The following is a 13,816-nucleotide window of genomic DNA, read 5'->3' on the forward strand; positions in this document are numbered from 1 at the left end:
CAAACAAACAAACCTTTTACTGTCAATTTCCGTTTCAGCGCTGAAAGGCCTCATAGGTCCCAGTGCTTGGCCTTTGGCCTAAATTCTATATTCAGTTCAATTCTCTTGTCCCGTGTTTTGTATCAGCATCGTAATTTGGTCACAGGTTGTTAGTCTATAGTCTGTTCTTCCCTGCTGCCGCGCACTGCTTTTGAATTCCGACCTGAGTTTTGAGTTTTCATGTATTGATAGTACAGTGATATTTTGTGAGTAATCTCTTTGCTTATTTATGCTGCACATTCAAACTTCTTTGAATAGGCCCCCAGTACCTTCAGTGCATATAACTTCTAGATCTTTGTACTTCATTACCTCTATTTTCTGGATATCTTTATCTTGCTTTGTAGACATTGCAACTCACTCAGTTCACTGCTTCGAGCGCTGAATGGGCGGAAGTGCCCCAGTGTCTGTCTGGACAGCTTAAATTTCACAAGTCAAACCAAAGCCATGGAGCTGGGCACCGTGAGAGGCCACGTTTCTTTCTTTAGATTGCTCCATTTTGCATCATTCTGGATTGCTGTATATTTCCTAATTCTGGATTGCTTCAGATTTCCCAGTTCTGGATTGCTGTATATACCACAGTTCTGGATTGCTGCAGATTTCCCAGTTTTGGATTGCTGTAGATTTCATAATGATATATTGCTACAGATTTCGTAATTCTGGATTACTGCAGATTTCCCAGTCCTGGTTTGCTGCAGTTTTCATAAATCTGGATTGCTGATTTATTAGGCTGTTCAAGATACTTGACACTCACTAGTTTGTTGTTGCCTTCCTTGTGCGGTCAGGTTTCTTGGGTATGGACATATGCTTGCAATCTAATATTCCTCTCTTCATTCTCTTGAGAGAGAGAGAGAGAGAGAGAGAGAGGGGGGGGGGGGACGGTTAGATAGACAGTGACAAAGGAATCCCCGATTGTGCAAGTGCCTGTCAGTCATTATCTCACTTTTTTGTACAGTGACGAGACGTCGAATATTCCAAACAAATTCCTACATCGGAAGGCCACAAGGGTCATTTTTCCTATGGATATTAAAGCCATGAGTAAATAAGGTCTCGAGGTATTTAGAAGGCTTCGTGGGCCACCCACCCCTACCCCACACCATCCCTTCCCTCATCCTCCCCACCCTCCTACTGTGACAATCCCCCTTCCCCTCCACCTTCCTCACTAAGTATGTCGAAGCTGTTTGCATGGGCGCCCCTATCCTCCATCCCTCCCAGGGCTTCTATCCACCGCTGGCCCATTCCAGCCCTCGTTTCCAGCACGTCTTTTCCAGGATCGTTAATGTTAGTTATGTCCATTATTTCCTTCATTTCTGCCGGCATCCCACAAAAGCTCACTCTACCTTTAGTAAACTACGGCAGTTCCTGGGGATTAAAGTTCGAATCCCGTTCAGTAGCCTTTTCAGCGGAGGATTCCTGTACTACGTGGAAGTGACAGAAGAGCCCTTCAGGTGTCGTTGTTTAGTGTCTGTTCAAACATTTGTCCGTGACGTGAGTGGATACTGTCTGCTTCTTTTCTGTGTTTTTCTGCTGACTGAGCAATTCCCTTCTTCAAGGGGGCGACTAGGCACCATCTCCTCCTCTTGCTTTAGAAATGTTGTTTGTGGCATCGTGTTGACGTCTTCTTCCTCGGCGATACTTCCTCCTCCTCCTCCTCCGCCTCCTCCACATGTATAGCTCCCCTCCTCCTCCCTTCCTCCACCTCCCTCTTCTCCTCCTCCACCCTGTGTGTGTCTCACGTCACGTGTGTGTATGTGGGTCTCCCATTCTCCATTCTCTCGTCGGCACAGTCATATACACCTTAGCCTTAACAGAGGCACCAGTGACCCAGTGAGAGTGAGAGAGGAAGAGAATGAGATAAAGGGAAAGAGGAAGAGAGACAAGGAGGAGAGAGGAGAGGAAGAGAGAGAAAGAGAGAGAGAGATAGGGCAATATTTCGCTCGTTTCCCCCGTCAGTGACATTTAGTAGTGTATACGAAGCCAGTCATTTCTCGCTTGTTGTTTGGTTTTACTTTGTATTATATAATAATAAAAAGTTTTGGAAAAATTATCAGAACATTTCGGTGAATTAAAGGAAATATAACATTCGACTTTTACCGCGAATGGTTGAATTTGGAGTCTGAGGTGTGAATATTGTGTGTGCGCATTTGTTTCATAGTGTCAAGAAGAGCGAGTTGAGGGATTTAACAAGTCAATGTAAGTAACTTTTAACTTGTGTGTACACCGGCAGTGACGTATACTTTGTGAAATTGTTGTTATTCGAAGAGTTGTTTGAATTTTCTCCAAAGTTTCTTCTTCTACTTCTTCTTCTTCTTCTTCTTCTTCTTCTTCTTCTTCTTATTATTATTATTATTATTATTATTATCATCATCATTATTATTATTATTATTATTATTATTATTATATTATTATTATTATTATTATTATTATTATTAATCAAGAGTTGAAACCTATTCATATCGAACAAGTCCACCAAAGGGGCCAATGACTTGAAATTGAAGGCTCCAAAGAATACGGTGTTCATTAGGAGGAAGTAAGAGGAGGTAAACGGAAATACAGAAAGGGATCTCACTTATTAAAAAAGAAAGAATAAATAAATGAATAAATAAAAATTTATTAATTATGCATTAAAACCAGATCCTTCACTTTCATGTGGTTTCGCTTAAAGGTGATACTTGATAGTAATGTGAATTATGACGTCGTTGCTCCTTGTCTCAACCATTTATCGCGGTATTGACTATTCTCTATCTGAAACCAGATATGATGTCGTATACCGAGTTTTCTGTTAATTAAATATGTCAGCGTAGCGTCCAACCCGCTATTTCAGCGAGGAAATACCGCCAGCCTAGACCATATCTCTTATTTCGGAAAGTGGGAATGTGGTGAACATGTTTGTTTTTGTTTTTTTTTCTGGTGCAATTTGAAATAACAAATGTCAAGACAGTTGGTGTTTGTCCGAGGTTGTGTTTTCTTGAGTGCTTATTCTTTTAAGTGTATTTCCCGTTACCTTCCGTTACTTCTTTCTGGTGAACACCTCAGTATTCTTTGGAAGCTTAAATTTCAAAGCAGTGGTCCCTGTAGTGGGCTTATTCCATATGAATAGGGTTGATCTTCTAAACAATAATAATCATAATAATTCAACCGATAGCATAATCTAATCTTGTTTACTTCACGTTTCCCCCCTTCTTCTTCTTCTTCTTTCCAGAGTGCTGAAAGAATGGTGACCTCAAGTTCGCCGAAGTTGACGTGCGAGAAAATCTCAGGAATATGTTGCCTCATATCCCTCACGAGGCCAAAATAATGAAGTGACTCAAATGAACGCTCCCTCCAGTCTGTGGAAGAAAATTCATCATGAAGGGCTTTAGATGATTCCAAGTGGATTGAAAAAACAAAATGGACTGAAAGATACTGTGAACTGCATCTAATGTACTTTACCCGGTCACATATTCCCGAACTGTAACCTTGCACCGCACCTGCCCTGAAAAAGCGGGACGCCATATCACTCATAGAATCTTCTTGAAATAATCTCATTATGTCTCCCACACCCAAATTACTTTTTAGGCACTTCTCCGAACTTACCTAACCTAACCTAACCTTGGGCTTGGCTAAAAAAACCAGGGCTAATGCAATAGTAGCATACATTTCGGGAATTTGCATCCGGGTCTGGGTCTATTCATTCTACTGACTTACACCAGTTCCCTCTGTCGGCTATTCTCTAGCACAAACCTCTTAATTGAGTCTTAGTTTCGTTTCGTTTATTGCACACACGATAAGTAGATATCCAAGTACAAAGTTCCTTCTGGGAATAAGGGCTTTTATTAAGATTTACGAGGCTATATCTGTCCCTCTCGCTGGAATGTTCCTTTCCCTTGTCCAGAGATTCATCAGAGGGTAAAGTTTCTGGTCAAAAGTTACTCAAGAAGATTAATACTTCGAGGAGATAGTCCCAGTGTTGTATTGTGAAACGTGAATCCTGTGGTGTACCTTCATAAGGTATAGCAGCTCTATTTTCATTTGTTAAGCCATTAACAGAAATAAACCAGATTTCTTAAACAGCACAGTTAAAAACAGCAAGAAGTATAGAAGCACATCTGTGGAAAATCGAGTCTAAGACATCTCTTGCGATAAGGAAGGGGCGAGGAAGCCGTTATCCACAGTAGCCTGGTTACTGGGCCCAAAGAACCATCACCGCTTGCACACACCATCCCCCTAATCTGATCACGTTCACCATGGACCACTGGAACAGCAACAACGCGACGATGAAGCTGGAATTGAAACGCAGTGACCACAGTGACATCATGGAGGACCCAGAGGAAGCGTCCTACGAAAACGGCAACGGGTTGCCCATGTCTGCCGTCACTCCGGAGACTCAGGCCAGAAGGGACGCCTTCAAGAAGCTCAGGAAGTCAAACACTGCCACTCATTCGCAGGTGAGAACCTCAGTCTTGAAGCTGTCCTCAGGTATCTGTTGGAGATCCTCTCTCTCTCTCTCTCTCTCTCTCTCTCTCTCTCTCTCTCTCTCTCACACACACACACACTCATACTCATATTTTTCCTCGGCTGTCATTTCCCATAGTTGATGAGGTGGCTCCAAAACGTGGAATCCAGGTTTACATATCTGTTAATATGATGATTACATTCACACCGACACGTGATTTAGACGTCCAGCATTACCACAGGGCAAATGAAACACGGCCGGGGTACTGTCCCTTTAGCGCATAGTATATAGTCAGTTTCTACCACTGTGTATCAGATATCTGAAAATGGTTTAAGTAGAAAGTCGAAACTTGTCAGGATTTACACCTGGTGTCTCATGTTCCCTGTGGCAATGTTGGACCTGGTTTTATGCATTTGAAATGCTTGTGTAGCTAAATTTTGAGCCTAGCGCTTCAGGGTCCTTTAACCCGGATCAAACAGATATGAAACTTGAATGAAACTTTGTAAGTTGAAGTTTTATGCATTAATCTAATGCCAGTCCGAAAGCAAAAACGAAAACAAGAGAGTAGAACAAAGCAGCAGAGGTTTCACCCCACAAACTCCTGTACTTGTACCTATCACGTACATTCATATTTAAACCACCCAGCACAACCATCCTTTTTTCGTTTGCCACACACCCCAAACAAATTCACTCGACCAAAAACTTTCTCTTTACTACTGTAACTACCGTTTACAGTTTTTTTTTTTTCTACCGCTATTCTCAGTTGTACTGACATTCCGCAGGCAACTGCACCTGATTTTTGTTACTTGTCCACAAAAGACATATTTCAACCCCATCCATGACCTTAGATTGCTCAGTCGCGCATCTTTGTCCTCCAAATCCTAAACATTCCCACCCTCAAGTACCCGCATACTCTTCCCCTTCTCCATATGACCCTATCATGGAATTATATACATATGCGTACACTCAATTATATATAATACAGATATACAAACACTCACATGTATGTGTGTATATATATAGCCTGTGTGTGTGTCTATGCTTCTTGGTGTAGGTCAAGCAACCGCATCCCACCATTACTGGCTGAAAATCGGAAGTGTGACACCTACTGAAACCAATTCGCCCTCAGAGGAAACAGCCGTCTGATGAAAATATACATAAACACATATGTGTTTGTTTATTCACCTATAAACTCGTAACACAACCTTAAATGCATTGTGCATTTCGCAAGGCTATGAAATGAGTGCATCATAGTCATATTTTCTCTTCCATTCGTTTTTGTATTTTTTTCTTCGGTAATTAACGTTGGGGCAAGAAGGCACCGGGGCAAGACAGCTTTAACTCGAATTTCGATGATAAAAATAACGCGAAATCATTTTTTTCAATTAAGATCTTATTGGAAATACGTTCCCGCCGGAATATTTTTTTTCAAATTTTTTTATTTATTTATTTTTTTTTTTTACAGATTTTGATGACAAACTTGGTTCACTTTCCCAGACGGGTCCATTTCCCCCAAAATTTTGTGTATTCTGTTTTGGCTGTGTGACAACCGAAGGAACCTTTTTTTATTTTCTTGTTTCTTTATTTCTTAGCGCTTTTTTAACGATGGTGTGCGTCTCCTCTCAAACATGGCGGCAATAATTTTATCTGGGTTAATTTTGCCAGCTCTCAATCTGACACGAATGGCATCATCTTGCTCTGTATTTCCTTTCTGAAGAATTTTCTGTTATGGTATTCATACACAAAGAGATAAGTATTACAAGTATAGTACACTTTTGTATAGCTGGATAATGTACCTGATCTATCTGAGGCCTCTGGATAAAGGCTTTCTGTGGATTTCGTTTGGAATCGCAATCCATTTCGATTAAAACCTTTGACTACTGTAATAGGTAATACCAGTGGTAAAATTGACTTCATTACGTGCTGACTCCAGAATGCATAACCTACACTGCGATACAGAATAAGATTTGAACAATAAGCAAATGTTTTTTATAGCTGACAAACGGAAGTGATTTGATCATGCAAAAGGTTTGCTTTAACAAGTGAGAAGCCAAGGAAATTTTAAGTGTTCTCTCGGCGCCTAATTAGTTTTTTGAGTCCCGTATGTACCACCGAACGTGACGAAGTTATTTGACATTGGGCAGTTAATTAGTGCAAAATTAATTTTGCATTAATTTTGTGATTAACATTTTTCTTAAAGCATTACTAGTACTAATCCTTGTTTTTTTTTTTTTATTACAGAATTTCAGAAAAGGTGCTGTAGTTGTCTGTGGAGGTTATTAAGTCTAAATTACATTGTTTTCTTTTATGATTTTCATAATTCAGTTGTTTCTCCTTCACAAAATTTAAGGTTAGGTCAGTTGCGCAGTCTCCCACCCCTCTTGCTCCACCAAAGCTACGCCCACATACTTAAAGTCAGATGTATTCTTCTTTTTTTCCAGAAAAAACTACACCCACATATACTTGTTTTCCTTCCAAAAAAGCTACGCCCACATACTCAAAGCCTAAAGTATTATTTTTTCCCCTTCCAAAAAAGCTACGCCCGCTTACTCAAAGCTCCCCCACTTATTTTCTCCCTCCCTTCCAGAAATCCATGGACTTCGACGACCTCCTCCCCCACGTCGGAGAGTTCGGTCGGTACCAGAAGCTGCTGATCTTCCTGATATGCCTCCCGGCCTGCATTCCCTGCGGCTTCCACGCCTTCAACCAGCTCTTCATGAGCCCCGTTCCCCCGCACTGGTGCAGGGTGCCCGAATTGGAGGACAGCGGACTTACTCTGGAAGAAATCAGGAACCTCTCGATTCCTTTCGTAAGCCTGGGCTGGAAAAGATCATTCCTATTGTTGCGAAGCTTCTGTAGGTGTCAGGGCGATTGTTGGTTGGAATTCAGGAGTTGTATTACACGAGCTGCAAAGAAAGAACCTCGCGGATGTCAATTCAAGAGTTGTTCGCATGAGTTTTAAAGAAAGAACCTCATTATATTTCATGAACTATAAAGATAGGACCTTATGAATGTCTTGTAAATGGGTTTGATCTTGTGGGGTTAGGAATACCTCGTCGAGTCCGTTCCGTTCTCATGTTATCATTTTGACAGAGCAACGAACGTTTGCATCTAGTCTTCTCTCTCTTCTATCCTTCATTCTCACCACCTTAGCTATGACCCACAAGAGTCATATAATAACTAGGTGCATAATACAATGCTTAGGTCAACAGAGGCACTCTAGATTTTTAGGAAACGCCCTCAGCGATCCTTCCTCTCGTCGTTCGAGAGCCGGAGACGGATTCCGCCCAACCGTGATCTAGACGCATGACGAGTTTGGTTGATCTTATGCCAGCACATGGCTCTTGCCCTAAGGCCTGTAAGGGCGGCAAGATACGGAAGGAAGTAGGAAACAAGGCAGGGACTTAAGGGTTCTGCCCAACCAGCAGAGACGGCAAAGTTAAAGATAACTCTTAGCATTTTACCCTAGACCAATGGCCAGCATCAACTTAATATTTTACCTTAGACCAAAAGCCAGGACCTAGAAGTGTTTGTGGAGGTCAGCGCGAGTAGATTCAAGGCTTACAGTGTATAACCTGTAATATTCGAGTTCATTTATTAAATCTTAGCCTAAGGTCAGCGATCAAATTCAGCAAATTCGTCTTGCACGATGATAAAGTAATTTTGCACCAGTTACATTGCATAATCAAAATAGTTATATATTTTACCAGCTTCTTGCTTTTTCCCTCTTTCGTTTATTCTTCGAAAATGAGAATAGGTTACATGAGAAAGTCATACAAGTTATTGAATTTATCAATAACCTCTTCTTTTATTGTCGTTTTCGTATATTTTTGTTTACAACCAATTCTGTACAGACATTCGTCCGCCGTCCTTTCTTTCCAAATATCAACCTTCTCATGTTTAGCTTGATGTCCGTTTTATTTGTCAAGTTCCAACTAACGCATGAGAACTGTGGCATCTTGAGTACCTACTTGATAAACGTATCTGCAGGTGCAGACAGGTGGCAGAGTACCTGGCACCTGTGCAACATAATCAATACTTATGCTGCTGGAAATGCAACCGCACAAGAGCACTTGAAGAGCTGCTTGGTGCCAATCCCTGAGCCACACTAGTGGAATCTAATCGCCTGTCTGTACATTTTTTTTTTTTTTATTGCGCGGTTCTTTGGGTATGGTTACCCAGTACCCTTACGGCACCCAGACGCGGCGGAAATATTGAGAAAATAGTGGATATCATCCCCGAATGAAATGATAGACTTGTCTTTTATATAAGGAATGATTGAAAGATCGGAGAAAACAGGAGACATAGAAATCCATATGTGCAGTAGAAAGAAACAGTCTCCTAACTGTCAATCCGAAAAATACCGTTTTTCCACAGGGTAACTGAAGAGTGGCCAGATGGGTATTACTTATCACTCGAATTCCACCACTGATATAAAATTGTGACTGCTTTTTGATAAGATTTTTTCCGTCATATACATTTTTTTTTTCGAATTGTGCTAAATTTCCCCTTCTTTGGTGTATGGAAAATACGGATAATTGTGACAGAGGTTAACAGTCCATTTCTGAATAGCATTCCCCTCGGGTGATAAGTCTTTATGTTGACTTAAAAGTAGGTTATAAGTTTCTTTCCAGACTTCCTGGAACCTTTCATCGTCCATTATTATGTATTTTAAACCTTGATACTTGAACATTGTATTTATAGTGTTTCCAGATGCTATAAGAATTCAGATCTCTCATCTGAGGAGCTTCCTTTCAGTAATTGCTCTCCTAAGTGATGTTGCTAGCTTATTGTGACTGATAGAATCTCTCTCTCTCTCTCTCTCTCTCTCTCAGGTACCCTCACAGTCTGATATTGTCTGCAGTATCTCCCTCTCTCTCTCTCTCTCTCTCTCTCACACACACACACACACACACGCGCGCGTGCGCGCAGCATTTAAGTAAAGAAAGGCAGAGTTTGGAAAGCGACGACTAGAAGTGATTTTCTGACGTCGAGAGCTTGAAAATGCCCAGGAAACTAATCAGTTGCCGTTAAGGGAGAAAAACTGTCTTTATCGTGAAATGTTCTGACATAATGGTTAGAGAACTCGAGAATTCGCATTTATTTTCTTTTATATTTAAGGTTTTTGCTATTGTTATTTTTGGGGCATTTGTGCGTTGGTGGGTGTCCTTTTCAACAGTGTGGGATGCGACGAAATTATTCCAAGAAAGTTTTGTTCAATTCGTCATGAAAAGCTGTCAGGCATCTGTAGATGCAAATAATGTTTCTCTCTCTCTCTCTCTCTCTCTCTCTCTCTCTCTCTCTCTCTCTCTCTCAAATTCCTTTAGCACATTTGCCCATTAAATCAAAAATTTTTACCAAAACACTAAATGTCACAAACCTAAAAACTCTCTCTCTCTCTCTCTCTCTCTCTCTCTCTCTCTCTCTCTCTCTCAACACAAGAATGCCTTTAGTTATTGTAAGTTTTACGCACGCATCCTCATCCGGCATTGCAGATCGGTGGGGGCTTCAGCCAATGCAGCCAGTATCTAGTCCGGAATTATTCGGGCATCGTGGAACCAGATCCTTCGTGGCCGATCGTCCCCTGCAGGAAGGGGTGGGTCTTTGACACTTCGGAGATATTCTCGTCCATCGTCATAGATGTAAGTGAACCAATGAACAAGGAAGTACATAAATGGAAAAGAAAAACAATTAGGTTATTTGAGCTATATTTTGCTTATTTATAACAATTATTGATGTATTGCCATAATAAGTACTGTTAACATCATATCATTACGATTTTTAAGTATGTCATATGATAAAATTTGCCATCGTGATTTTTAAGTATTTATTGTGAGTCAACTTCATTATTATCATCACCATCATCATCATCATCATCATTATCATCATCATATCATTATCATGTTCATTATGACCATACAGGATTTAGTCATTAATTCATCATTATTTGATACATTTGCAATATATATATATATATATATATATATATATATATTATATAATGTATCTCGTTGCAGCCCATCTTACTATCGGTCAAAATCAGTGTCACCATATAATCACCATCACTTCCTGTGCACTTCACAATAAAAAATAATTGGCATTTCTTCATCATAATCCAGAATCACCATCAATGACAGTATTGTTAATATCACCATCAACAGTGCTACCGTCATTATAATAGCATCTTTACCATTGTCCTCCTTCTCATTATCATCAACACCATCCTCATTATCTCCATCGACCCTTGACAATGAAGAGCTGTTGTTGCTGCTGTAATTAATGTTGTTCTTGTAACACCATCATCAGCTCTTCTGTCATTATACTAGCCCCTTCACCATCGTCCTCCTCATTATCAATAACACCATCCTCGACTCTTGACAATAAAGACGTTGTTTTGTTGTTGTTGCTGCAACCCCCTTTGCAACATCATTATGAAAGCATCTTCACCATGATTTTCCTCGTCCTCATGATGCCCAATGCCATCCTCACCGTTCTCCTTCGACCCTTGACAATAACGACCTGTTGTTGTGAATGTCATTGTTGCTGCAATAAATTTTGTCGTTGCAACGCCCCTTGCAGTACAACCTGGTGTGCGGGAAGGCGATCTACCCGACCATCGGCCTTTCGGCGCTGAACGTGGGCGGCATCATCGGAGTTTACATCTTCGGCTCGATTTCGGACAGGTGAGGGAGGCCGATGAGGGATGCCTATGCAGTTATAGTAATTAGATTCGTCTTGCTCCTCCTCCTCCCCCTTGTCTCGCATCACATTCAGGTAATTAAGTATGAGGGGGTGGAGGTGAAGGAGGAGGAGGAGGAAAGAGGACCCCGTGCAGAGAGAGGAGGAAGTGTTCTTCTTGGTTCTTGGGAGAATCGTTATTGTCTCCGAGGTCGCGTTTCGTAGCGCGAGTTGTGAGGAGCCTAAACTGGTTTTCGTTCGTTTCTTTCTCCAGGTGAACATCCCAGATAAATTAAAATATGAGACAGGGAGTCACTTAAACCTAATTCCTAACTATTTTTATTATTTCTGTTCGTTTCTTTCCCCAGATAAACATCCCAGAGTGAAATATGAGATAAGAGGCAACTTACACGTAAATTCCCAACTATCTTAACCCCCCAGCTTATGACTAGCGCAACAAGGGCATTTTTAAGAGAATTATTTCAAAACATTCAGTAATTTCCAGCTTCTATATTTTATTAATTATTTTCAGTTTACACTCTAACACTCCACAGCAAAATGAAAAAAGACAAAAAAATAATTAAATAAAAACTTTTTCTCAGTTGCCTCCTCAAGAAAGAATAAAATAAAAATATCAGATTAAAAAGTTATTGCTTAGTCGCTTCCACCTGTGTTGTCGTAGACAGAGGTACTTTTCGGGGTTTTTTCATTCTGCATTACAACTTTCAGACCATTCGACTCCCCGAGAAACAGAAGAGAGAGAGAGAGAGAGAGAGAGAGAATTAGTTGTCCCGTCAAGACTGGTACATGCTACCAGTAATCATAAAGCTAATAAAAATGCTGCCTTCCTGTCAGACAGTTTGCACTGGGCGTTCATTACAGCCTTGTCAATATTTAGTAGTGGGAAGCCGAGGAGGAGAAGTTGGGTGGGGGTAAGGGACGGGGCGCGAAGTGGGAGAACAAAGCTAGAGAGGAAATAGAAGGGGAAACGAGTAAAGAACACGCAGAACACAGGAGAAGACCATTGAGAAACAAGAGAAAGTCAGGCATGAACGAAAGATGGAAAGAGGCGCCGAGAGATAAGGAAATGAAACTGACTTGGCGGGGAAGGAAGACTGAAGGCGAAGAAGACTCCATGATGGAGGTGGACGAATAAAGAATAATTGATTTCTCGAAAAACGAGCGGGCGAGACAAGAGGCAGAGAAGGGACAAATGGGTAAATGACTCGGAGTCACGGGGCGGGAAAAGAAAGGACGAAATTAAATTTGCTTTTAAAGGTAAATCGTTTCTCGAGGTGCGTCCACACGGGGCTGCAGAGCACCTGGAAACACCTTTGCCGATATGTTGGATGCACGTCCACAATAATGTATGAATTCTCTCTCTCTCTCTCTCTCTCTCTCTCTCTCTCTCTCTCTCTCTCTCTCTCTCTCTCTCTGAGCCATTGTCCAACTATCAACAGAGAGGATTTTTTTAGCAAGTTTCATTTCAATTCTGTCTTTTTCAACTTTTGCCAAACTGGTCACTTCTGTATCTGCAAATCTGTGTTCCAAACAACTTGGCGACTTGCTGTATACCTTGTCATAGATCAAAGCATCATGGCGACTTGTGTGGATCCGCTGAAGATTTGAGGATCCAAAATCCTGAAGTCTCTAAGGATTTACTTTGAAGATATTAGATAGATAATTATTTCTTCAAGCGATTATAAACAATTTTAGAAGTTCCATAGATAAATCATTCTTTAGGTCCTCTTAATGGTTTGTGTTGGGTTAGGATAGCTTGGAGCCAGGTCTCCCAGACGTTACAAGCTTTGGCCAGAAAGATAACAAAATAACTGTAATACTTTGCTCACTTCCTCCAAGGACATCAGATACTTGTTAATGGAATCTCTCAGTTCAGTCTACATTAATATCCTTGGCAGGAAATCAGTCCAGTCTAAATTAATTTCCTTGCCTGTAAGTCAGTACAGTCTAAAAGAATTTTTGTGTCGAGAAATCAGTCTAGTGTAAATTTTAACCAGCTAGTTAGGAATTCCATTGTCGAGAAATCACTTTAACTTAATCTCTTTGTCAAGAAATCAGTCCAGTCTAATTAATTACCTTGTCAAGAAATCATTCCAGTCTAATTAATTACCTTGTCAAGAAATCATTCCAGTCTAATTAATTACCTTGTCAAGAAATCAGTCCAGTCTTATTAATACCTTGTCAAGAAATCAGTCCAGTCTAATTAATTACCTTGTCAGAAATAATTCAGTCTATTAAATTACCTGTCAAGAAATAGTCCCAGTTCTTATTAATACCTTGTCAAGAAATCATTCCAGTCAATTAATTACCTTGTCAAGAAAAATCAGTCATCTAAATTAATTTACCTTGTTCAAGAAACATCCAGTCTAATATTACCTTGTCAAGAAATACTCCAAGTCTAATTAATTACCTTCAAGAAATCATTCCCCAGTCTAATTAATTTACCTTGTCAAGAAATCAGTCCAGTCTTATTAATACCTTGTCAAGAAATCATTCCAGTCTAATTAATTACCTTGTCAAGAAATCAGTCCAGTCTAATTAATTACCTTGTCAAGAAATCAGTCCAGTCTAATTAATTACCTTGTCAAGAAATCAGTCCAGTCTAATTAATTACCTTGTCAAGAAATAATTCCAGTCTAATTAATT

At 40.4% G+C, this 13,816-nt stretch overlaps 1 protein-coding gene across 2 annotated transcripts in view; it reads left to right on the plus strand.

Annotated features, from left to right (window-relative positions):
• Nucleotides 1-1,721: 1,721 nt before the first annotated feature.
• LOC135217427 (carcinine transporter-like) overlaps nt 1,722-13,816 on the plus strand; it is a 34,826-nt gene continuing 22,731 nt past the window's right edge. Inside the window, exons 1-5 of one of the 2 annotated variants that reach the window (XM_064253290.1) lie at nt 1,722-2,229; nt 3,239-4,463; nt 7,059-7,280; nt 9,967-10,113; nt 11,051-11,154. In XM_064253290.1, coding sequence (XP_064109360.1) covers nt 4,263-4,463; nt 7,059-7,280; nt 9,967-10,113; nt 11,051-11,154 — 674 coding nt within the window. In that variant the 5' untranslated portion in view covers nt 1,722-2,229; nt 3,239-4,262. The remainder of the gene's footprint in view (nt 2,230-3,238; nt 4,464-7,058; nt 7,281-9,966; nt 10,114-11,050; nt 11,155-13,816) is intronic. The other variant, XM_064253289.1, reaches the window with a different exon arrangement.

This window comes from Macrobrachium nipponense, chromosome 7 (assembly GCF_015104395.2).
Source record: "Macrobrachium nipponense isolate FS-2020 chromosome 7, ASM1510439v2, whole genome shotgun sequence".
Classification (NCBI taxonomy): domain Eukaryota; kingdom Metazoa; phylum Arthropoda; class Malacostraca; order Decapoda; family Palaemonidae; genus Macrobrachium; species Macrobrachium nipponense.